We start from the raw sequence: 23,781 nt of genomic DNA, 5'->3' as shown, positions 1-23,781 counted from the left end.
GTGATGAAGTAGAACATCATGGCAGGGATGCAGCAATTCTCTCATGTCAGCTGGGGGGTGGGAGGGAGACAGAGAGCCAGCCAGACAGACAGAGCCAGACAGAGCCAGAGAGCCAGATAGATAGACAACAGAAACAGAGAGACAGACAAATAGGGTGGGGAGGGGCACCTTCAAAGGTCCCCCTTCTAGGCCCCACCTCCTAAAACTTCCCAAGAGTGCCATCAGCTAAAGACTAAGTCTTCAACATGAGAGCCTCGGAGACAAAGAAGATGCAAACCGTAGGAGTACGTGGCACAGTTCTGTCTGGAGCCCATCGATGGGGGAGAATGGCTTAGGAACCGGACAGGAGGACAAGGTAGACCATTTCTAAACCTGTCTTGGTTTACCATCAAATCCTGACTGGCATCCCAAGTCTGGGAAGGAACTAAAACTCTGCCCTGCCTACACAAAGAACCCTGTGTTTCAAGGGATGCTAATGTTCTTTATTTTCTCCTCTTATTGATCTATTCTAAATAACAAGAAAGTCTTATTTAAAGCAAGTGAGAAAAGAATGAGGGGGTAGGGCTTGATAAATATAATAGCTGATATGTTTTACATCCTCCAACTCCAGGCTCCATCTGAAATAACAAACAGAAGCACTGGTAACTCCAAACACTATGAAAGAATCCCAGGCAGACCCACATTTTCCTTCACACCCACTCTGGTTGTGTTTTTGTTTTTTTGGCTTAATACAGAGCAAACATACTGTGACTTCAAAATCATAATAACAAAATTGAAGCTCCACATTGTTTTGCTGCAGGACTGAGGCAGACTTTCACCCAGTCCCCTTAATAGCCCTTGCGCACTGAAGGACGAAGGGAAAGCATCAATAGCCGCAGGTATGATGGCAATGGTCTACTCTCAGTGCAGAGTTGCTGCATACCCTGAAAACCACCAGCTTCAGAATCTTCCTTCTATGACTGTTAATCTTGCACAAGTGAGAGCACTATAAATTAAACAAAGTAGATTAAATTATACACGGTCTGTAACTTCTATCTCCCCCATAACAGGAAAGCTCTTTCATTTCTTTTGTAAAATTCATTCCCACAACACCACTGCTGGGGGGTGCACTCAATAATCCACATCCACAGACAGTGACGGCGGGTTTTACTCCATCATTGTATTAAGGGTTCCTGATGTTGCCTCTGTCTAAGACATTCAAAGAGACAGGGAAGAAGGTTGGTTTCTTGGCTCCTGAGTATTTTTCTGACTCTCAGGAAAGCCAGTCTAGAAATCCTGGCAAGAAGCAAGCCCGGGACACTGTGAGGCTCTGTGTTTATTCTGTTTCTCTGTAATGGTGGCAGCTGTGAGTTGCAGATACCATCTGCTGAAGGCAAATGCCTAGTTAACTGTGCTATTCTCAATTTCTTCACAGTCCTCAGATCTACCAACCTCACCCTACTTCCCTCCCTCCCTCCCACTCACTCCATCAGCCCTGAAGCACCCTCACAACACAGCAAATCTACATGGACCCCCGTGGCCCACAGGCTTCAGCCTGAAATGGTGCCCTCCTCCAGCACACAGCTTCAAAGGTTTCAGCCATGGTGGGCTGGTCCTGTTGCTTTGGGCCTTCGGTGGCCCAGTGCATCATGTCTGGATCATGTGGTGGAGCGAAGCTGCACCTCATGGAGGCTAGGAAGCAGAGAGAGACAGAAAGACAGAAACAGAGACACAGACAGAGACGGAGGGAGAGAGAGAGAGGGCCCAGAGGGCCCAGATCCCCTTCAGTAACATGCTTCCTCCTACTACGCTCTACTGAGGCTCGACCACCTCAAACAGCACCAAGATGGGGACCAAGACTTCAAAACATAGCCCTTGAGAACACCCCCAATTCAAACTATAGCATTCCACAAGGGTATGCCAAGATCTAATGCTGAAATGATACCGTGTGTTTTTACCCTTTAACAGGGATTTCTTATTTGTTTGTTTATTTATCATCTTTAAGTACAAAGGGGTTTCAATTCAGCGTATCAGTTTGTGAGCACGACTGCATCGTGACCAGTGCACCCCCTCCATCCTTCTCAATACTGGCACTAGGCACATGAAACCTCATTGGTGATAATCTTCACCAATGGGAAATCTAAGTTAAATCTCTTGGTTGGCTTTTTTTTTTTTTTTGGCTTGAACTTAGGGCAGGGCACTGTCCCTGAGCTTCTTTTTGCTCAAGGCTAGCACTCTCCCACTTGAGCCACAGTGCCACTACTTCCAGCTTTTTCTGTGTCTGTGGTACTGAGGAACTGAACTCAGGGATTGATGCATGCTAGGGGAACACTCTGCCACTAAGCCACATTTCCAACCCTTGGCTGACATATATGTTTGCAAAAAAAAAAGCAATGTAAATGAAGGGTAGAAAGGATATTTTAAAGGTAACTTTTGAACTATCTGAGAGAAGGCTTGCAAAGACCTCCTTACATACTAATAACAAGTTATTTTGAGTCTACTCACTAACAGCAGCTGTCTTCCTCCTGGGCTTCTCATTTCTGCACAGACACTCTCATTTGCTAGTTCAACCTGCTTATGGCAAAGCTGACCTGTCTGTCAAACCATCAGCCTACCCCCTGCCATTTCCTAAGCCTCCTCCTTTGTTGCTAGCCCAAGCTCCCTTGATAATGCTGCCCTAGGACCAGAAGACCTGGGATGGGCTCCTGAGTTTTGTTCCTGAACCCACCCACCCCATGATTCTGCTGCCTAAAAGATCTTCCAGTTTTCTAGAAGAATCCATGGCTCTTCAGCTGTCATTTCAGTTTCTTTGTTCCTGGCACTGGAACAGGTCCTTAGCAAAGGGCCACTGGAACAAAGACTATTTAGAATACTAAGTACAGGTTCACAATAGCTATGTGACACCGGTGGGGAGATGTATTTTGATATTCAGCCATTTTTCCTGATTTCAGATGACATTGTGACACACAACACATTTTATACAACATCTCATCCCAGCCCCGGAGGAACATCTCATTAAAATACAACTTCGTGCAACAGAATGTATGAATGCCCTCCATTAAACCTAATGGGAGCCTATTTAAAAGTAGTTCAATATTTTCGTTGGGTATGCTGAGCTTTCTGCTTTATTTTTGTTTTTATATGTTGGAGTTGTGATTGGGGAGGGAGCTGTGGTCATTCATATTGGCTAGATGTGAATAAATTGTCTTTAAAAATCTCCACACTGTGGACTTTGGTCCATTCAGCTTGATTTCTTTCCAGTTGGTCCAAATTACTGAGGCTTTCCTTAAAGACTGTCTTCAGACCACCAGAAAACTCCATAATCACAAAGGTTCTTCCTTATATATCAATTCTATTTCCAAAGCACTTTCCCCTTGCATGTCAAGAGAGAAAAGTTCCTTTTTAGTGCTTTATTTTAGCGAGATGTAACAATACAGTAATCATATTGGTTTTCCTCTAAGAAAGCCTCCATTGAAGGACGATTATTCTTTAGCAGGTGGACTTCACGTTCTTTTTAAATCCCAGTTAAGCTGACCTCCTTTCCTCTGCTAAAAAGTTAAATTTCAAGTATGACTTTATCTAGTATGCAACCTAAGTCTACCAATGTCATAGAAAGCCCCCTACGTGCGGTTAAACATAAGTGAGTGTTGCTCTTCTAAACCCAGGTGATAAACCCAGCAGAGCCAAGCATGCCACAGGAAGCTCGGGCCGTGTGTATACATCTACACCAGGCTGCGGTCCACACACGAGGTGCTGGCTCTGCGGGTCACGGCACTCTGACAGGCAATTCCAGGCGGTTATTTTGACATTAGAAAGTCACAATCCATAACTTCACGGCAGGGCAATAGTTTGGGGACCAGGGAGATGCTATTTAAAATGACTTTGTGGGAAGGAAACAGTAGTTCCACGAGGCCCTGTTTGAGAATGAAGACACAAACTAAGCAGAATTTTCTTCCACTCCTAGAACCAGATACTGTGTAATGTGTTCTTGGGTAAGCGTGCCGTGTCTGAGGGTTCGCCACAGAGCCCTGGCTGTAAAACTAAGGAACGAGCAGGTATCTGGACTCTGGCTGGATGAGTAGGGCTGGAAGGGTGACAAGGTGACACTAAAGAATGGCTTTTCCCTGCTGTGTGTCACAAACCACTGCTAATGCCTGCCACACCACGCCAGCATTTCAGACACCACTTGACTCTGCATTACAAATTAATCTGCCCTCCAGTGCCTGGTGACCCGGCTCCTGGTTCGACGTGGAGGACACTGGGACTCTATTCTCCAAGGAGGCAGAGGCAATCGCCACCAGCTGGGCTACTCCTGCCCACGCCAGCCTCCCACTCTGCTTCCCTGGACACATGAAGGTGGGGACCGCTGAGATCATGTCAACAGCTGGGAGGAAGCTCCTGGCTGAGGAACTGGGGGTGCAGTGGGGGCAGGGCGGGAGGGCAGTATGGATGACATAGTCCTCTGTGTGCACTCCATAAGAATGTGCAGAACTTGGGCACCAAGCCCAAGGGGTGGCCATGCTGTCGGTAAAAACAAACAAACCAACAAAACCCAGCAAGGACCTCTTTTCTTTTAGTCTGGCAAGGAGAAGTGGGAAAGGAAGCATGAGTAGGAAATGCTGTGTTCACAGCTGCGCTGTGGAGCAGGGTAGGGAAGAGCATTGGGCGGCCAGGTGGAGGTGGGCTGGCGGAAGGAGAGATGGAATTTCTGGAGCACTGGGCTGCTTCTATGGAAACCGGAGTGGTCTCTGTGGTGACCAGCACCCCACCAGGTCATGGCCCACCACCTCGCGTGGTGTTCTCCCCACCTAGCTGGCGGTCTGCCTGAAACAATGTGGAAAGAAAGCAAAGGATTCGCGGGTGATACCTCGCCTTTTAAAGGCAAAGAAACGCACGGCCTGGGCAGGGCATCAGCCAGGAAAGGACAACCAGCTCTTAAGACGCTCAGCTCCTAAGCAAAGACGAAGGGTGATCACCATCTGCACTGTATGCTGATCAGCTCTGGAGGCTGCTGAAGCGGCATTCTCCTCCCACCCACACTTCTGCCTTTCTCCAAACCCTCGCTTCAACGCAATAGCGACAATGCAGAAGCCACAGTCTGAAAATTCCGCACGTTTCAGAAAAGTAATTGTGAAGCCACCAACCGCCGAAGCAAAGTCAACAACGCATCCATACCTGGCGCTGGTATTCTTCCGTGAAGCGCAGGTTCGCTGGGTAGCAGATCTTTCGGATTGGAGGTGAACGGTGATTGTCTAAATGTGTCTTCTGTAAAGAAAGGGCTGGGAGGGGAAAGAGGAGTGAGCGTTAGTTAATCAGAACTACTTAAGACACCCAGAGCATCCCGCCTCCAGTACACACACACACGCACACACGCACACACACACGCACACACAATATACTGGGCAAGATATTTTTAAATAGTGTTTAAGAAATAGAAGCTTGTGCTTTAAATAGGAGGGAAGAAAAAGGGAGTTACATCACCCAACTGAGATCTGGACATCCTGCCTGCGGGCTTTATAATGGGGGGGGGGCGCACTGGTGCAATGCCACCTTTGAAACTCTCTGAACGCCACCCGGGGGCTCAGAACCAGAAGGCTCTCTCCACGCTTTTTCCCGTGAGCCTCCCTGCTGGCCGGTCCCCTGTCACCTGCCCCTGCAGGGACCCCCGCACATCCCGGAGCACACTGCACGCAGGCCCGGCTCCCGGCTTCCCCGCACATCCCGGAGCACACTGCACGCAGGCCCGGCTCCCGGCTCCCACAGGCGCCGCAGCACAGGGCCCACACAGCACCTGAGCTCTCTGCTGTAAAGAGCTAAGCATGGACGACTCCGCCAGGCTCCGCACTGTCGCAAGCGTTCTCAACAGTACGGATTTCCACCCAAGGGAGGGGGGACCCCCTCAGAAGAAACTAGGGTGACGGGGAGACAATCACTAAGCAGAGTAACTTCCTACCTTGGATGCCAGCTTTATCCTGCATAAAGAAGAAAGGGGAGCAAGTGCCCATAGTTCACGCTTGTAATCCTAGCGACTCAGGAGACTGAGATCCAAGGAGCACAGTTCAAAGGCAGCCCAAGCAGGAAAGCCCACAAGACTCTCAGGTCCAATTAACCACCAAAAAACTAGAAGTGGAAGCGTGGTTCACGTGGTAGAGTGCCAGCCTTGAGCAAAAAAGCTAAGGGACAACGCCCAGGCCTGGAGTTCAAGTCCTAGTATTGGCACAAAAAGAAGAAAGAAGGAGAAAGAAAAGGAAGAGGGAGAGAAGGAAGAGAAAGGTTTTTCTAAGGAAAGATTTTAAAAAATACACAAAAGGAGAATCAATGTTTTAAGGGGGCAGAGAATCAATGGAGAATCTTCCAGAAGTCAAGCATGCAGTCTCTTCTGTCCAGGGAGGGTTGAGGCAGCATCAGTCTCAGACAAAATGATGTCCTGTGCTCATGCCAGGGGTGAATCAATGCGGATGAGGCTGAGTCTCTGACTGGCTACTTAGGTAAGAGAACAGCCTGAATCCTATAGGACTTTCTCTGTGTTTCCTTACTTAGCAAGACGTCTTATACAACTTTGATCTAATTGAGGTTTTTTGTTTTTGTTTTTTGCAGAAAAAGAGGCAGGCATTAAGAAAGTAAGGTAACACACACACATACATGTACAAACACATGTGTATCTTTTCTGTAGCAAATTCACAAGATAGGATATGAAGAGAGACATCCTGTCATTGAGACTGACCTGGCTGGCACAGGCTACAAGGCTAACACACAAGGCTGAGAATATAAGATTTACACTAAATAACAGAACAGTCCACTGAAGATTATAGCTCTAAATAGTGATACATTTTGCTAAGTGCCGATAGCGGCACAAATATTTCTAACCTTAACATCTGCGGGCCAACAGGGCCCTCCGCTTCACACAGAGAAGACGCATAACTCCTAACCATTCTTCTCCCAAATCCAGACCTTATGGGAATTCCCAGTCTGATGGCAGAGAGAGAGAGAGAGAGTAAGAGAAAGTTCTAGATGAAACTTTACCTTGTGTAATGACACCAATGGGTTTTAAAAGCACAACATAAAAAAAAACCATTTCCCCCCCTTTTAAATGACAATAATCATCACTCTCTGTGTTGAACTTGGGACTGGCAAGGAGAAAAGAAAGATTAATCAAAGAAAAAAAAGAAGACTTGGCTGTGTAATGAATTCTTACTCAGAACCCATAAAGACTTAGGTAGATCAGAGTGGAAAGAAACCTTATTAAATATAAAAGGCAAATCATCTTCAAGTGATATTCTGACCTCTGTATATAGACAGATTGCTCTAGGAAGGAAAAAAGAAATGTGTATTTTCAAGCAAAAAATCCTTGATTACCTATTCAGCTCTGTGTCATACGATGTAATGAGACTTTGGGCATTTTTCCAAGAGTGGGTAAAGATGCGCTCAAAAAGAATTTTGGTTAATTTTTCTTTTGTTTTGTTATTTTAAGGAAATCTCAAGAATGGATGATCTGATTTATTTGCATTTACCCAAGAAGCTATCAAACTGCAAAGGAGAGCTGGCAGTCCAGCCTGGGCGAGCAAGCTCCCCAGCAGCCCCTCAGCCCAGGCCAACTCCCCACAGGGCTTTTGGTCCCACGAGCAGAGCCCTAGTTCTTTCTCCTAAGCCCCAGTCATAACTGAACACATGCAATACAGATATCGATAAAAGGTGTTAGTTTTGAACCACTGAAATGCCACCTATTTTCTTAAGCCATGGAACTGGCATTGTAAAAACTCTGAGCTTGGAATCCTTTAGATCTAATACACTCCCCAAGACTGGCACCTCACACTGGTATTTCAGAGCAAATAGGAAGCTAGAGTTGAGAAAACGATCTTCCATGTTTCCAAAAGCCCCAAGAAGAAGCAAGCTGTAGATCAAAGAGTTGGCAAGAAGTAGACACCGGTAACTTCCACAGGAAGTCTCCTTTCTATACAGTAAAGTGCCAAATTAGAAAGATGAGACTATTCAAAGATAAGGAATGGGAGAAGTCTATGGGTTACTTAGGACTCTCTTCAGTTTTCTTCAAGAGCTTTACAGTGGGTAGGAACTTTCTGAGAAGCTAGACCATCTTGCTTAAAAAATGTGCTCACTCAGTTCAGCAATCACTGTCATAATTTATTCTTAGTTTCCCATAAAAAAGATCAACATTAACCAAGATATACTGTATTCATGAAATGCTTTGTTAATTGGCAACTCTTTTATATAACTACTTAAGGATAATAACAAAAAACTTAATGATCAAATCACATGATCAGTTGAGTAACCCTTTTCTGAAGTGCTTAGGATCAGGGGAGTATTTTGGAATATTTGCATAAATAGAATGAAATATCTCGGGGTTAGAACCCATACCCCAAAGTAAGTTCCTGTTTCTCACAGAGTGCACTGAAGGTAAACGGACGCAATATCTGTGTCCCTTTGTCCTCTGTACACTATCACATGAGGCCAGTTGTGGAACTTTCCACATGTGATAGTACGTCAGTGTCAGCAATCTTTAGATTTGGGGGCACATGAGATTTCAGTATTTTTGGTTTAGGCATATTCAACTTAGACTTCATTTTCAACTGAATTTTCATGATAATGCAATTTTCTGCATTCTGTGGTGGTGTTTGGCTTGTTTTTCTTCAATATTTTATTTGCGAACAATTTACAACAAGAAATGTTCAATATTTCCTTTTAATGTATTTATGTAACTATATGTATATTTGTGTATATATGAGACTATCTGGCATTTTTGTAAAAGGGTTTTTAAAAATCTATTTTTTGAATTCTCTTTAAGTCATCGTACAAAGCAAACGTGATATAACAAAGCAGTTTCTAAACACAATGGTCCGTGCCCCCCAACATTCTCACCCCCTTCAGCACACCCCTTTCCCTTTTCTTAGTTTTGAGATATATACAAAAAATATATACAATAAATTCTTGACTGCATTCTCCCCTTCTTCCCCCTTCATTTCCCCTTTCCTCTAAAGTTAAAAAAAAAAGACAAAAACAATTTTAAAGGTCCATATGAACCCAGCCCTTTCCTGTCTATACCATGGCAATACCAGTACCCATATATAGTGAACAAACATATATATAACATATATAAATACATAAATATAAAATATATTTATACCAACACATATGTATGTAAATACAGATAGTTACTATCATAAAAAAGAACCTTGGGCAGCAGCAGCTCGGGGTGTGGGGTTAGAAGAGAACCCAAGATTAAGAAGGACTGGGAACCCTGTCCTGATCATCCCAGGCAGCAAATTCCATATTCAGACGTAAAAGGGCCAGACCAGAGGCCTCCTGTGCGCCGGGCCTGGGCCGGGCCTGGGCCTGGCCGGGGGCTCTGTCATCTATCAGGTTGGCCTCGCGTCGCTTTGCAGAATGGAAGACTGTAGCGAGTCAAACGCAAATGAACCTCTGTCCATTGGCAAATGTCAGCTGGGATTCTGACCTCCACACTGAGGCTGGCACGTCGCTCTGGTGCTGTAAAGGAGGCGTGGGGCCGAGGGGAGCCAAGGTCATTCCACTCCGGCCGCCAGGCACCGCAGCTTCCGTTTTCGTTTCTGGAGGTGACTAAGAAGCTAAGGTGTGTGCCCTTCTCCTGTTCCACCGGCAGGAGCCGGCAAATAGAAACTTGTCCACAATGAAAGGCTAAAGGTTAACTCTGAAAACTGTGAAAAGGCCATTGTGGAATCTATGCGTGTGTATGAAATATATACACACATTGAGGAATATATATGTGTGTATAGTTGTGTATATACATATGTATGGAAATATACAGTTGAATGTATATACATACGTATATAGTGTGGAAAATATAGAATGTACATATATGGAATATCTGTATAATAGAATATACATATATATACACATATATGTGTATATACCATTATATATGGAATATATGAGTACTGGACTATATATGCATATATATTTTTGTGACATATATGTGTATCTATATATAATATTTTTTATTAAATTAATTTTTCTCTGAATTTCAAAGAGACATCCCACTGGGAATTTGGGGCTGAATACATACATTCCTGGGATATGACTTAAAGGAAGGTCCTAGGGTGCAGCAGGGTGGTGGAACACTTGCCTGGCATGAGTGAAAGTTCAAGTCTGACACTCAGGACTGTAAACAAAGACAGCCGAAAACTCTGTAGAGAGTGGAGGCAGACGCAGCCAGCGTGACATGGTGCTGACTGGCATGGCGATTAGATGTTTACTTCATTTGTTCTACTTACTTTGTTTTTAAATTTATCATCATCATCACAAAATATCAACAGAACCAACCAAATTCAAGCCCAGATAAACCATTAAACTGAATAATAAACCACGGTAAACTACACAGAAGAACAAATACAAATGTCTCTCCATTAACAACAAGAAGCATTTCTGGGAACAAATAAATTTAAAGATTTTAATTATGTCATTTGGAGTTAGCTGGACAACTGAATTGTCTCTCTGTCTCTCTCATTAGCTCCTGGCAGAATTGTAGATTGGTTCTTTTTCTTTTGGAAGTCAAATCTGACAATTCATAATACAATTCTGAACAATGTAGATTCTTTTTGAGCTCTTTTATCCCAATATCGTTTATCCTAGTTACAAATTGTGTGTGTGGGTCCTTGATATTCAGTAACAGGACACTGATTTAATTATGACATGCTAATGATGAATACTGAATAAACACTAAAAGAATATAATCAGCTGAAAGATGTTCTTAATATATACCTAGATGAAAAGAGGATGATAAAGCTGTAGCTTTGGTAGGATCCAATCTTTATAAGAAAATACAAATATTTAAATAGAAATTCAGCAAAAATACTCATCATTCAACTTGGCAGTAGCTTTCTCTGGGTAATAAAAAGTGATTGTTTTTTTCTCTATATATCCTCTGAAGTAAAAACTAGTTTACTGAAAAAAAAACTGGAAAAAAAAAGCTATGATGTTTTGCTGTTTAGGATCCTTTACTATTTTCTTTCTTCACGCTGGTACCGGGGCTTGAACTCAGGGTCTGGGAGCTGTCTTGTGGCTTTTCAATCAAGGATGGCGTTCTGCCACTTGGGCCACAGCTCCACTTCCAACTTTTTGGTGACTAACTGGAGAGAGAATTGCACAAACTTCCCTGCCTAGGCTGGCTTCAAAAGGTGGTCCTCAGATCTCAGCCTTCTGAGTAGCTAGGATTTCAGGCGTGAGCCACTAGTACCAGGCTGCATCCTTTACTTCTAAAGAAAGTCCCTTAAGGAAGGAGCTAGGAGAGAGGTACAAATAAAAATAAACCTCAGGCAAGAACAAGTGTCTCTAAATTGTGACCTCAGTATTATCCTGTCTCAGGTTCACAAAGTCCGGGCACTATGGAAAGAAGAGGTCTAATAAAATACAGTCAAAGGAAAAGTGTCAGAAAAAGTACTTATCAGCAATGCTGTGTATTTTCTTCTTTGGAAAGCACAATGCCTTCTCTTTATGGCTGTCTTAAAGGTGGGCCAATGGGTACAACCCAACACCGCGGTGCAGGGAACAGGTTCCGGCTGCTCAACTCTAGTATTCATCCACTGAGAGGCAGGAAACCTCTCAGGACAAGAAGCACAATGCCAGGCCTTGTCAGTGCCACCACCGCGGAGAGGTCACACCAGGGCAGCCTGAGCCAACCACAGACCAAGGAAGTGAACCCCGCAGGTCCGGATCTGCAGAATGCCACTGGGTGTGTGGAGGACCCGGGATCTCCGGCAGAAATCTCACTCCAGACAGAAACAAGGGCAAGGAGCTTGGCACCGAGTGAGCTGGGGCAGATGAGTTCAATCCTGCCAGTGAGCGTAGATGGCCACGTGCATGGTGGAGATGACACAGGTGCCCGCCCTCCCCTCCCTCCCCCCCCCCCCCCCCCGCCCGCCCTGGGCATCGTCTAGGCAGTTTGTCCCATCGTGGCACAAAGGCCCCACTTTCAAAACAGCTCTGGAGACAGACACTGCTGGGGGGAAGTCCCAGAGGACAGCAGGGCTGGGCCCAGCACCTAAGCCACGTCAACCTTTAGGCTCTGTTCCTAGGGCAGAGGCTACGGATGATGGGCTGATGGAAGTACGGAGGCAGACTCAGCAAAATGAGGGAAACAAAGGAAAGGGAAAAGGACAGCAACAACACACAAGGCAGGTGTGTGTGTGTGTGTGTGTGTGTGTGTGTGTGTGTGTGTGTGTGTGTGTGTGTGTGTGTGTGTGTGTGTGTGTGTGTGTGTGTGTGTGTGTGTGTGTGTGTGTGTGGTGGGGTGTATGGGAATCTGTAATTTCCAGAATGAGTTCTAAGTTGTGCTCTCATTTTGAAAAATGAAAACTTCAAGTTGAAAAGGGTGTATTTCTAACGCAAATTCTCCTGATTCCCGCCACAGCACCTGCACCGCACGGCAGACGCGCTCGGCTCAAGGGTTGATGATTCACAGCGCACGCGTCACATTTCAATATTGACCGGAACATTCTTCCAGAAAATGCCCGTGCAGGGAGGAAGGGCGGCTTTTAAGGTTTTGCAGTGGCACTGCGTGACCCCCAAAACAATTCTGACCTCACCAGAAAAGAAAAATAACTGAATGTCCCAACAGAAGAGGCTCCACAGCAAAAGGAGTAATTTCCAGTCTGTAGAACTACAATTCTCAGTGCACCTGATCTGTTTTATTTATTTTGTTTAGGTGTCCTGGGACCTGAATTCCGAGTTTTGTGCTTGCTAGGTAGGTAGGCGCTCTACTACTTGAGCCATGCCTCCTTCACTCCTTTGGCTTTGTTTTTCAGACAGGATCTCCTGCTTTTGCCCACGCCAGCCTTGGACCTGAATCATCCAACACTTACCTCCCAAGTAGTTGGGATTACAGTTACACTACTAAACGCACTCATGTGTTTGATTTTTAAGTCACAGAATATGAAGAGTAAAGAGAACATAAGGAGAGGTAACTCAAAACAAACAAACAAAAATTACTGATTTCATTTGCTCTGTTTCCTGTTTCTTAATTGCTTCTATCTAACTCAGTGTCCTTTGAAAGTAATCTATCACTTTTAAGATAATAGAGCATTATTCTCTTAGGTTCTCCAAAGGAATGAAAAGGGAAAATTGCGTGAATTGAGGCAGCACATCATGCTTTTAACATATTTGTGCAATTTTTATTACTGAATCATAAATATTTAAGGGCTTGCATCCAAACCATTAGGCAGGAAAAATCCTACATTGAACACCTCCAAGTGAATAGACCCTTTAGTAAACACAGTTTGTGCCATTATCCAAGTCATAGAAAAAGAACCTGCATTTCAGTTTCTGAAAACTGGGTAAATTAAATATTGGGTCTGCACAGCATGCAAGGAGTCTATCTTTTTCTGATTGGTTTTTGTCTCTGCTTGTTTTGTCCAGTGATAGAGGAAAGGACCATTGAAGACAAACACTTGGCTGCTTCAGACTAGAGGAAAGCAGGTGTGAGAAGTCTTTCTCATACACCTGCCATCTTATACCCCTACAGACACTGCATTATTAATGCGGATGAGCGAGAACAAATAACCAAGAGAGGATTCTTGGCTGCCATTGTTTGAAGTTCATGGTGTTACACAATATGGAGCATGTCCAGTTCACCTGCCAGGAGCTATCTGATTCTTAGTGCAGGATGGCATTTTCCTACTTCTGGCTTATCCGGGCCCTGGCTGGGTGACGGTCTATGTCAAAAGATGTAGGTCTTCTTTTTTATTTCATGCAACTTCAGGATCTGGTTATGTATGCTATCACATCTCATGGATTTTCAGCTACCAAATGACCATAATAGCTGGTTATCTGGTCCCTGCAGAATCTTGGCTTTTGCTGGGAAAAGAAAATAGGAAACTCGGGATTTTATTAGTCTCATAAATGTCCTGTCCTCCCGTTCTCCTGGTCTGGCCGGGCCTCTCTCCTCCTCTGTCTGTGGGAGAGAACAGCATCAGGAGCGGTCGCTCCACATGCTCTCCAAGGAGACTCACAGCCTTCCTGTAGTAGGCTTGATTTTTTTTTTGGCGACTCAAAGGTTAAAGAGGCAAAAGGATTGCTGTTTTGGCATTACAGCGCAGTCCTTCTAAAGGAGGGAGTCAGCGGAGGCGCCCTTATGAGGGCCCCCGGCAGGGCCTGGGGGCAAGGTCAGGGCCTGGGCGAGGGGGACCACGCCGTCCAATCATTCCAGCTGCTAAGCAAATTGATTTTTCTGCCTGGCTCCAGGATGCGCGTTGGTGGGTTGCTTTTCTCCTTTACTTTTGGAAAAATGATCCTAATTGAAGCGGCCGATCTAAACTCTAAGGATGGGGGAAGAATCACAAAAGCCATTCTCCAACCAGTTCTTAGAATGATGTCTAAGAATGATGGGGGGGGGGGGGAGCGGGGGAAGGAGGAAGGCAGGAGGGAGGAAGGCCGCAGGATGAAATCCATTGGCTATGAGTGGATAATTGATCGGGACAGGCTGTCTACTTCCGTATATGTTAAAAATTTCCCCTCATAAAAGTCCCCCCGCTTTTATTTTAAATGAGGCAGAGAACCAACGATCCAGAAAGTTGCCAGTTATTAGGATCAACTTTTCTTTTTAAAGAAGAACTCATGTTCTGTACTTGCCCATCTTAGGATGCAGAATTAAAACGACATCACAGGAAGAGCCGAGGTGGTGTGACGGGAGGAGGGGGGTGGGGGCGGGGGGAGGGGGGTGGGGGCGGGGGGAGGGGGGTGGGGACGGGGTGGCAGGGGCCTCAGGGCCTCCCTGGGTCACACCTGGGCTCTACTGGATGCCAGCCCCAGGTGTGCATGTAGTCTGGACTCACTACACTTCTCCTTGATTCTTGTGGTTGGATTGAATGAGCGTCCGGATCAATACTGGTAACAACTCTGAGGAACCTGGGGGCAGAGACCATCAGCAATGTTGTCTTTGTCTCCACCTCCCTTAGTCATTGAGACTCCAGGAGTAGGGGGTACCCAAAATAGGGGGGGGCAAAGGCCTCCATCAACATTAGACAAGCCCAGAGCCAGAATCTCAGGGCTCCTATGTTCTGCTGTCTCGAAGAAACCCACACAGCTCCCACCCAGGGCTCATTCTGAACTTGATTCCAATCAGGAGCCTTGTTCTAAGCAGTCAGTTTCTTCTTGGAAGTCAAACAGAAATACAGTAAGGAGGGCTGAGCATGGTGGTTCACATCTGCCATCCCAGCTACAGGGGAGACAGAGATAAGAAAGATCACAGCTTACGGCTAGCCAAGGCAAGAAGTTAGGAAGACCCTATCTCAAAAAAGTCAGACAGGCCTGGTAGCCCGTGCCCGTCATCTCAGCTAGGCAAGAGGATTAATGCCCAGGAGGACTGCAGTCTAAGACCAGCTCTGACAGAAACATGCATAAAATAACGAAAGCAACAAAGGACGGGATGTGGCTCAAGGTAGACTACCTGCCCAGCAAGGCGAGTCCAGAGTCCACACTCCAGTACCACCGGGGAGGGGAGGGGAGGAGCAGAAAAAGGGGGGGGAAAGAAATATGATAACTAAACAAATACCCAGAGACAAGAAGATTCCGAGAAATCTTTGTTAGAAATCTTTGTAAAAAGTCGTTTAAATAAGGATACAGGTGAACGAACCCATTGCAACAATGAGAAGTACAAGTTGTCATGTCGAAAACGAACTTTACAAGTTTGGTGGGGTGGGGGGGGGGATTGGGTGGGGGGTGGGGGGGGGCTGGGAAAGGATGGGAAGGGTAAACAAAGGAGGAGGCTACAATGCTTGGTAAGAAATGTACTCACTATCTTGCCCATGTAATTGTAACCCCTCTGTACGGTATTTTCACAAAAAAAAATTAAATTAAAAAAAATAGAAAAAAAGAAAGAAATCTTTGTAAAGTGTATCACAAATCATACCCTAAAACATACTGACCCTGTATATACAAAATAAGTTCCTTGCAAAACAAGAATCACAAGAGGAAGAGGAAGAGAGCAAATGGCATCAAATGTATGAGTTAAAGATGATTTTCTTGGCACTGAGCAACTTGTTTATATTCTCTTTGTAATAATGAGGTGAGATGTAAACATGAAATCTACTAGAAGATCTGAGTAGGGCCCTGCTTGAAGAACAAATAAAAATATACTCAGCACTTTGCAGAATTATAAACCAAGAATTTTTTTGGGGGGTGGGGCAGAGCTAGAGTTTGATACTAAAGGTCTTATGCTTGCTAAGCAGGTGCTCTGCCACTTGAGCCACATCTCCAGCCCTTTCTGCTTTATTTTTCAGATCTGGTCTTGTGGAGGATCTCATGTTTGTGCCTCGCTGGCCTCAGACTTCAATCCTTCCAATCTCTGCCTCCTGAGTAGTTGGGATTAAAACTGTCCATGACCGTTCCTTGGTTCTATAAACCATGAATTCTACAACTGGATTTCTTAACCATGCTGGGGCTCTTGAGGCACAACTCTTCCTTAGTTTGGGCAAAGGATCTGATTCAGGTTTCTTCTGACTCATCATCTCCCTGAGAGAGGAGAATTTATGGATTGCTTCGTTTTTGCCAAATGGGTAAAAACAAAAAACAACAACAACAAAAAACGTACCCTCTCTCATATCCTATAATTACCCTTCAGCTCCAGCCAAGACAATTTCACTGACAGGCACATTTCATTGACTGAGGTTCATTCTTTGTCTTACCTCTTCCTACTACCCTGAAAGCATACCGTGACTGTCTCCAGTAGACCTTTGTGTGGTGCAAGTGTGGGCTGGAAAGCTTAAAGGGCCTGAGGAACGACAGGCCTTACTTTGTGTGCACTCTGCTCACTCACTCACTCATGGCTGTCAGTGTTGGCAGCTGTGGGTGAGAACCATCCCCTAGAGAGCCCCACGAGAGGGCACCTGCCCTACAGCGTGGCCTGACGCTACTGGGCAGCATGGTGGGGGGGTGGTTAAAGGGAGCTGGCCCTTCGCCCAAGGCCATCCATAGATGATGGCCTTCCTAACCTCCCTCCATGGCTTCCAGACTCGGTCCCCTGACACTGTGACAAGTGACAAGCTGGTTTTGAATTAGTTTATGTTGGACACTCCATGTTTGTGAATTCAAATGAACTGAACTGAAAGAAAACCTCAGGTTTAAACTTTGTGTTCTGTTTACAGTGTGATGATGTTCTGAGGTCAATTCGTAGCACACCAAAAATAAAAGCATCGTCTGACTTTTTTGCTTCAAGAATGAGAAGTACAAAGCATAAGGACCTGAGTTTTGTTCCCAGTCGCACGCACACACACACACACACACACACACACACACACACACACACACACACCACACACACACACACACACACACACCACACACACACACACACACACACACCACACACACACACACACACACCACACACCACACACACACACACAGACACACACACACACACACACCACACACACACACATACACACACACACACACACCACACACCACACACACACACACACACAGACACAGACACACACACACACACACACCACACACACACACACAGACACACACACACACCACACACACACACACACACGCACGCACACACACACACACGCACGCACACACGCACACACACACACGCACGCACGCACACACTCACACACACACACACACACCACACACACACACACACACACACACACACACAGACAGAGTAAAAATGACAAAACCAGAGCCAATCACTGCTCCATCAGAAAGAATCTCTCTGCTTAGGAAAGCAAAGTTCTTCATCTTAAAGACGCTTTAGAAGCTCAGGCCCTGTTCTCCCTGCTCCTAGACCTTCGTCCATCCCTGAGCTCACATTCCCCTGCTCCTGCGTGTGAGTCCCCGAGGTGGAATGAGGCGGGCAGTCCTGCACCGGTGAGGGGGAGGTGTCTTCATGCTCGCTTTCCTCCTTGGAAGCTCTTTCCTAGGGCAGTTCACTTGTGTGTGGCCTTTAAGGCTCCTTCTCTTCCTAAAGGCAGGCGGATGAGGAGTCTACCCTCTGACCTCGCACACAGGGAGTGATGTGCTTCCCTCCTGCTTCCCCTACTTTCTCTCCTTCCCTCTTTTATTTCTTCTTTCTCTCCGTCTCCCCTCTCTTCCTTTTTTAATTTTAATTTTTCTTTTTTGCCAGGCCAGCCTGGGCTGCAATCCTCCTGTTTAAGCACGGAGCTGGGATAAGAGGCTCGTGCCACCACATTGCGCTTTCTTTGTTGAGATGGCATCTCACTAGCTTTTTGCCTGGGCTGGCCTTAAATTGTCATCCTTTTGATCTCCACCCTCCCAAGTAGCTTGGATTACAGGTGTACGCCTCTGCATCCGGCTCCTTTCCCATCTTCTTGAGAGAAGATTGTGCTGTATTGTGCAGCTTGGCCCTGAACTCCTGGGCTTATTTATACAATCCTATCTTAGTGTCAACCCCACCTCTTCCATCTGCTGAATATCTGGGACTACAAGGATGTGCCACTGTGCCCAGACCTTGCAATTTAAAAGAAAGCAATGTCATTCTTCTGCTTTTGAGATTCTTGGGACAACAGTGGAGGATTCCACAGCTACAAACCCAGTCCCCAATCTCAATTCGAACTCTCAACTCAAGAAGCTTCTGCTGGCTGAGGTTATAGCTCAGTGTAGAATGTATGTTCAGCACGCACAAGGCTGTGGGTTCAGTTCCCAGCACCAAAAACAGAAAGAGAAATGTTTGCAAAGATGATAATAACATCTATTTCACAAAATTACTTGAAGAAATAAAGGTTTTTTTTAAATCCCCCTTTTCTTTTTGTCCTGCGTGCTGAGGAGGGTAAGGGGAGCTGCAGACATGGAGAGACGAAGGTGAACACATGCAGCAATGGTACTCTCTGGACACTAGGGTGAAGATGAGTGGGAAGGAGGGAAAAACGGGGGACAGCCGAGGAACGGGTGACATTGCCCAAAAGGAGACGTACCCGTTGCCTGACTTGTGTAACAGTTTTTAGCATTTTGAAATTAAAAAACCAATATGAATAAATGTTCTAAACTTTAAAAAAAATTCCCCAGCAAAGTAATACCAGTCCATGCTTAATAAATATTAACAGTCTTTTCCACTTTTGTCCTTGGTTTCTGCATTATTGCCATCAACTGAGAGGTTCTGGTAGAAAATAGGAGGGAAAGGGCTGGGCATGGTGGCACAGGTCTGTAATCTCAGCTATGCAGGAGGAAGAGATGGGAGAAACAGTCTAAGGCGAGTCTCAGAAGGAATAGAGAGACCTGATCTGAAAGATAAAGCAGAAAGAGGTGGGGACAGGGGAGTGGCTTAGTGACCGGCACCTGCTTGGCAAACACACGGTCCGAGTTGAGACCACACCGCTCCACTACTGCCAAAAGCTGAGCGAGGAAAATAGAGGAAAGTCATGAATGGCTCCTTTGAACACAGCGTGGAGAAGCAGTTTGGAGAACAATGTCATTCCAGGCTGGTGACCCAGAGGGGGTCCCCTGCCCCTCCCACAGGTGCCTACCTGCTGCTCGTCCGGATAGTGTTCTCCTTCGTGTGATTGTGCTCTTTGCTCACTTTTTCTGTAAGGAAAAAGAATGGAACATCCATGTTTAGCTGAAGCAGAAACCCCCCAACTTTATCTCTTCTTTAACTTTAACTTTGTGGGCTGGCTTTGAACTGTAGCCTTCAGAGCTCAGCCTCCTGAGTAGCTAGGATTACAAGCGTGAGCCACCAGCGCCCGGTTTTTTGGGTTTCTTTTTTAAACATCTAAATCCCCCAGCTCTTATTGGATGAGATGCACAGAAAGTGCACATGGACTATTCACCAACGAGGGAAGGGGTAACAAGTTTGACAAGAAATGTACTTATTACCTTACTTACATAACTGTAACACCTCTCTGTACATCACCTTGACAATAAAAAAAATGGTTCACTGACAGCCAATCAAAAGGAACTAGCTAATGAAGTTGCACTGTGGCCTTCCCAATCTGGTTCAACTGGGAGGATTCCCCCAAAGACCCCAAGGTTTGAGCATGGAGAGAAAGTCTGGCTGCTCTTCCATGGCTGCAGATTTCAATGGCAGGACACGTGAAAAGCTGATGCCATGGGCGTGGGGTGGGGGTATGTAAATGAAGGTTTCTAACATCTGTCCTCGCTGGCTCCAAAATTCCAGTCTGGACTGCAGCGTTAGTGCTTATGTGTCATCATCCACTTGTGATGTGGACCACCAGGTGCTCGTTGTGCAGAGAGCAGGGGACTGGAGCTGAGTGGCTGGTGTGAGGTCAGCCGGCAGTGCAGGGCCGGGAGGAGCATGCTCACACCTGGTACTTTGTGCACAGAAGGCTGGGATAATGCACAGCTGGGGACAGACTTGCTGCAGAGAACCAGGTGAGCCTCACCATGACTAACTAACTCTGCACTCATTATCAAAGTATACTGTTTTGAAAGCTCTTGGTCTTTAGGGGGGAAAAATCATGTATCGATCTGCTTGAATACAGTCTTTGGGAACCTTGAAGCCATCCATTTCAGTGATGGGGAGGGGACAAGGTATTGCCAGGCCAGTGATGCAGTGGACTGTGCCCGAACCTTCCTGACTGATGAGCTTCTTTCTTTCTTCCTGGTATTATGTTTGGGAGGGAGGATAGGGACAAATAATTGAACCCTAATATAGGGCAAAGTACTTGCTACATCCTGTGTTACCCACAACAAGACAGTTTATCAAACATCAGGAACAAACTCAAGAGAGTTGAGTTAGAGTAACAGACTCTATTGAGTTTGTTGCTGGTGAATTTCAACCTGTAGGCCGCTGTTGCCTATGTTTCTATCAAGATCTGAATCTTGTTAATCAATTTCAGTTCCAAACAACGAATAACACCATCGGAGTCTTCAACTCTTACAACTCTCATTTCCTGCATAAAGAATGGGAAATCTCTCCCTCATCCCAACTCCTTACTTTGTCATATCAAAAAATATAACACCATATCAAACTCATTAGGGCCAAGGGATATGGATCTCAAAAGAGCTGACAAAGAGATAAACTGTACACATAAGACATTTCACTGGACTGGTAAGCACTGCACTTTGTCCAAAGTAGAAAATATTCTCATAAGCTATAGCTGAAAACATTCCTCCTATTTCATTTTTTTGTTTTGGCAGGAGACCATAAAATCCCACTAATTCCAACCACATTGATTGGGAATTCACAGTCATTTGGTCATGACTGAGTAGACAGAAGCTTACCTTCATTCGGCACATTAGAAAGATGATCAGAAGGTCACTTCAGAAACAAATCCAAGGCAAGTGTTTAGCATACCTAAACACCTTTTGGAACTAGAACTCCAAAGTGCTATACAAACTGGGCACAATATATGAGCCAGGGATCATTTGTACAGAACTCTGGAGCTGTAATTCCAAGTAATTCAGCTCTATATTGAAGAAAGTTTGGCAGAAATTCTTCATGCGACACTTTATTAATCATTAAATCTGGGTGGCAGTAGGCAGGTTAAAGTGACAAAACTGCTTTCCTTCTCACACGGTCTACCATGTAGTTGGTTGGCCTTCCTAGTTGTTAGAACAACTCTCCTCTCAGTGATCCAGAGAATTTTCTGCACCTGAACCTACCTGACAGTTGAAAGAGAAGCTCAGAGGCCATCTTCACAGAGATGTCCTGGCTGAAGAGGTTTCTCTCTGGGGCTACCCTGCCTTCTGGCATCTTCTGCAAGGGCTCAGTTTTCTCTCGCCCGATTAAGGAGCTGTAGCCAACGTTCCGGCTGGGTGAGATGGAGACCTGCGAGTCCTGCAGGTCCACCTCCATGGGCTCTTCCTTAACTGTCACCGTCTGCGTGTCCTTGTAGCTCTCCGCTGCAAGTGGGAAAAGGGGAGAGAGAGAAAACAAACAAACGAACACTGCTTTGTCTTAATTCAGAACCAAGCCCTGCTCCTGTATTTCTTTCTTTCTTTTGGTGGTGCCAGGCATGGAACCCAGAACCTTATCACTGAGAAACATTTCCAGCAAGACGAGCTGTCAGTCACCAAGAAAGCTTAGCGCAGGGCTGCATTTGGCAGCAGTGTGATGAGCGGGTACCATGACACCCTCCAACCTGCTGGACTCCATCGCTCCAACCATTCAACCCATCTGGAGTTTTTTACTTGAAGAAGTTTCCACTTCTTCAACCCAAGCAATTGAGTAACTTGTCTAAGGTTACACGGGACAGCTGGGACAGGCTTTGGTCTCCGTTTAGACCTTAGAATTTTTTCCCAGGGTCTTGAGATCACCCCAGGCAGCCTTTCCCTCTGCCTGCCGCCTCTGGCACTACCAGAGAACATACATGGTCAACATCGATCCTTATTTGCTCAATTTTAGCGACTCAAGGAAGGACAAGCATATTATGATTTCCTTTTTTGTTTTTTGAAGCTCAGATCAATTGTGTGTCTCTCTCTCTTTGGAGGCACCTAAATTAATAAAGGTTAAACAGGGTCAAGTGAATGGAGACATTTATACCTTGCTGGAAACTAGCAATCCTGGAGACCACCTGGGAAGGTAATTACAGCCCAAGGATAAACACCTAGAAAAGCTGCAGTCTTGAGAGTTGTAATCACAGTGCTACTTAGACTGCTCTCCCTTTAGGGTGGCTCCAAGGTGTTTCAGCTTCCATCTGAAACATGCATTTGCTTTGAAGTCTCAAACACCTATTCCCATGTGCCCCTCGCACTCAGGAAGCAAGGTATGACCATTTACCCAGACATCAATGTGGGCTACTTTAAGGTCCATAAACACAACCTAACACCTGTGTACATAGCATCCTAGAAAGCAAAAACCAAAGACAACCCACAGTTTATCATGGATAGGTGAGAGGCAGCCAGCGGCCCTAATGGGAGGCCTACAGCCTCACCCAAGGAACCCAGGAGTGAGACTTTCTTTGGAAAAAGCAGGGTTTGGCAGATGTGATGAAGTTAGGGACATCCTGACAAAATTATCCTGGATAATCCAGGTGGACCCTAAATTCAATGATGAGCATCCTTCTAAAGAGACAAGGCCTATTCTAAAGAGACAAGGCCTAAGTACCATAAAAAGGTCAGGCGAAGACAGACACCAGATTTTCACAGCAACAAACCAAGAATGACTGGTAAGAAGAAGCAGTAGGAAGAAGCAAAGAAAGTCACCACCACAACCATGGTTGGACTCAGCCTGACCAATGCCTGGGCTAGACTTCTGACCTCTAAAACCAGAAGCTACCAAGTTAGTGAGCATTTTGTACAGCAGACCTAGGAAGCTATTCCAAATAGATAATAGATGAGCAGAGATAAAAACAGACAGAGACAGACAGACAGACTGAGACTGGAGACAGATAGACAAGAAACTCTGTCAAGCAAATGTTGATCTATAGGACAGCTAGCAGTTGGAAGGGAGAAATCTTAACTGCTCTAAATAGACTTGTCACCAAAGCCGTGCTGAACTCGCAAAGCATGACACAGACAGAAACCAAATGCAGGTGTCATTTATGGAGTAACAGTAAAAAGAAAAAAAAATTTAAAAAAAGATAGATAATCATTAAAAAAAATTTTTTTTTTTAGTGCAGTTCCTGAGGCCTGAACTCAGGGCCTGGGTGCTGTCCCTGAGCATTTTTGCTCAAGGCTAGCACTTGATCACTTGAGCCACAGTGCCACTTCTGGCTTTTTGGTGATTCACTGGAGATAAAGTCTCACAGACTTCACTGCTCATGTTGGCTTGGAACCCTGATCCTTAGATTTTAGTCTCCTGAGTAGCTAGGATTACAGCTGCCTGGCTAGTTGAGCATTTTTAATTAAATGATTAAAATTAATGTGGTGCTATCAATA

At 45.4% G+C, this 23,781-nt stretch overlaps 1 protein-coding gene across 1 annotated transcript in view; it reads right to left on the bottom strand.

The window, feature by feature from the left end:
- Znf827 (zinc finger protein 827) overlaps window positions 1-23,781 on the bottom strand; it is a 148,940-nt gene that overhangs the window by 43,724 nt on the left and 81,435 nt on the right. The window contains exons 6-8 of the mRNA XM_042701742.1: window positions 21,565-21,804; window positions 19,467-19,524; window positions 5,155-5,258 (exon numbers count right to left, since the gene is read on the bottom strand). Coding sequence (XP_042557676.1) covers window positions 5,155-5,258; window positions 19,467-19,524; window positions 21,565-21,804 — 402 coding nt within the window. The remainder of the gene's footprint in view (window positions 1-5,154; window positions 5,259-19,466; window positions 19,525-21,564; window positions 21,805-23,781) is intronic.

This window comes from Dipodomys spectabilis, unplaced genomic scaffold (genome assembly GCF_019054845.1).
Source record: "Dipodomys spectabilis isolate Male_0828 unplaced genomic scaffold, ASM1905484v1 ptg000297l, whole genome shotgun sequence".
Taxonomy (NCBI): domain Eukaryota; kingdom Metazoa; phylum Chordata; class Mammalia; order Rodentia; family Heteromyidae; genus Dipodomys; species Dipodomys spectabilis.
The sequence above is the reverse complement of the archived record's forward strand: the minus strand, read 5'-3'. Positions and strand labels throughout refer to the sequence as shown.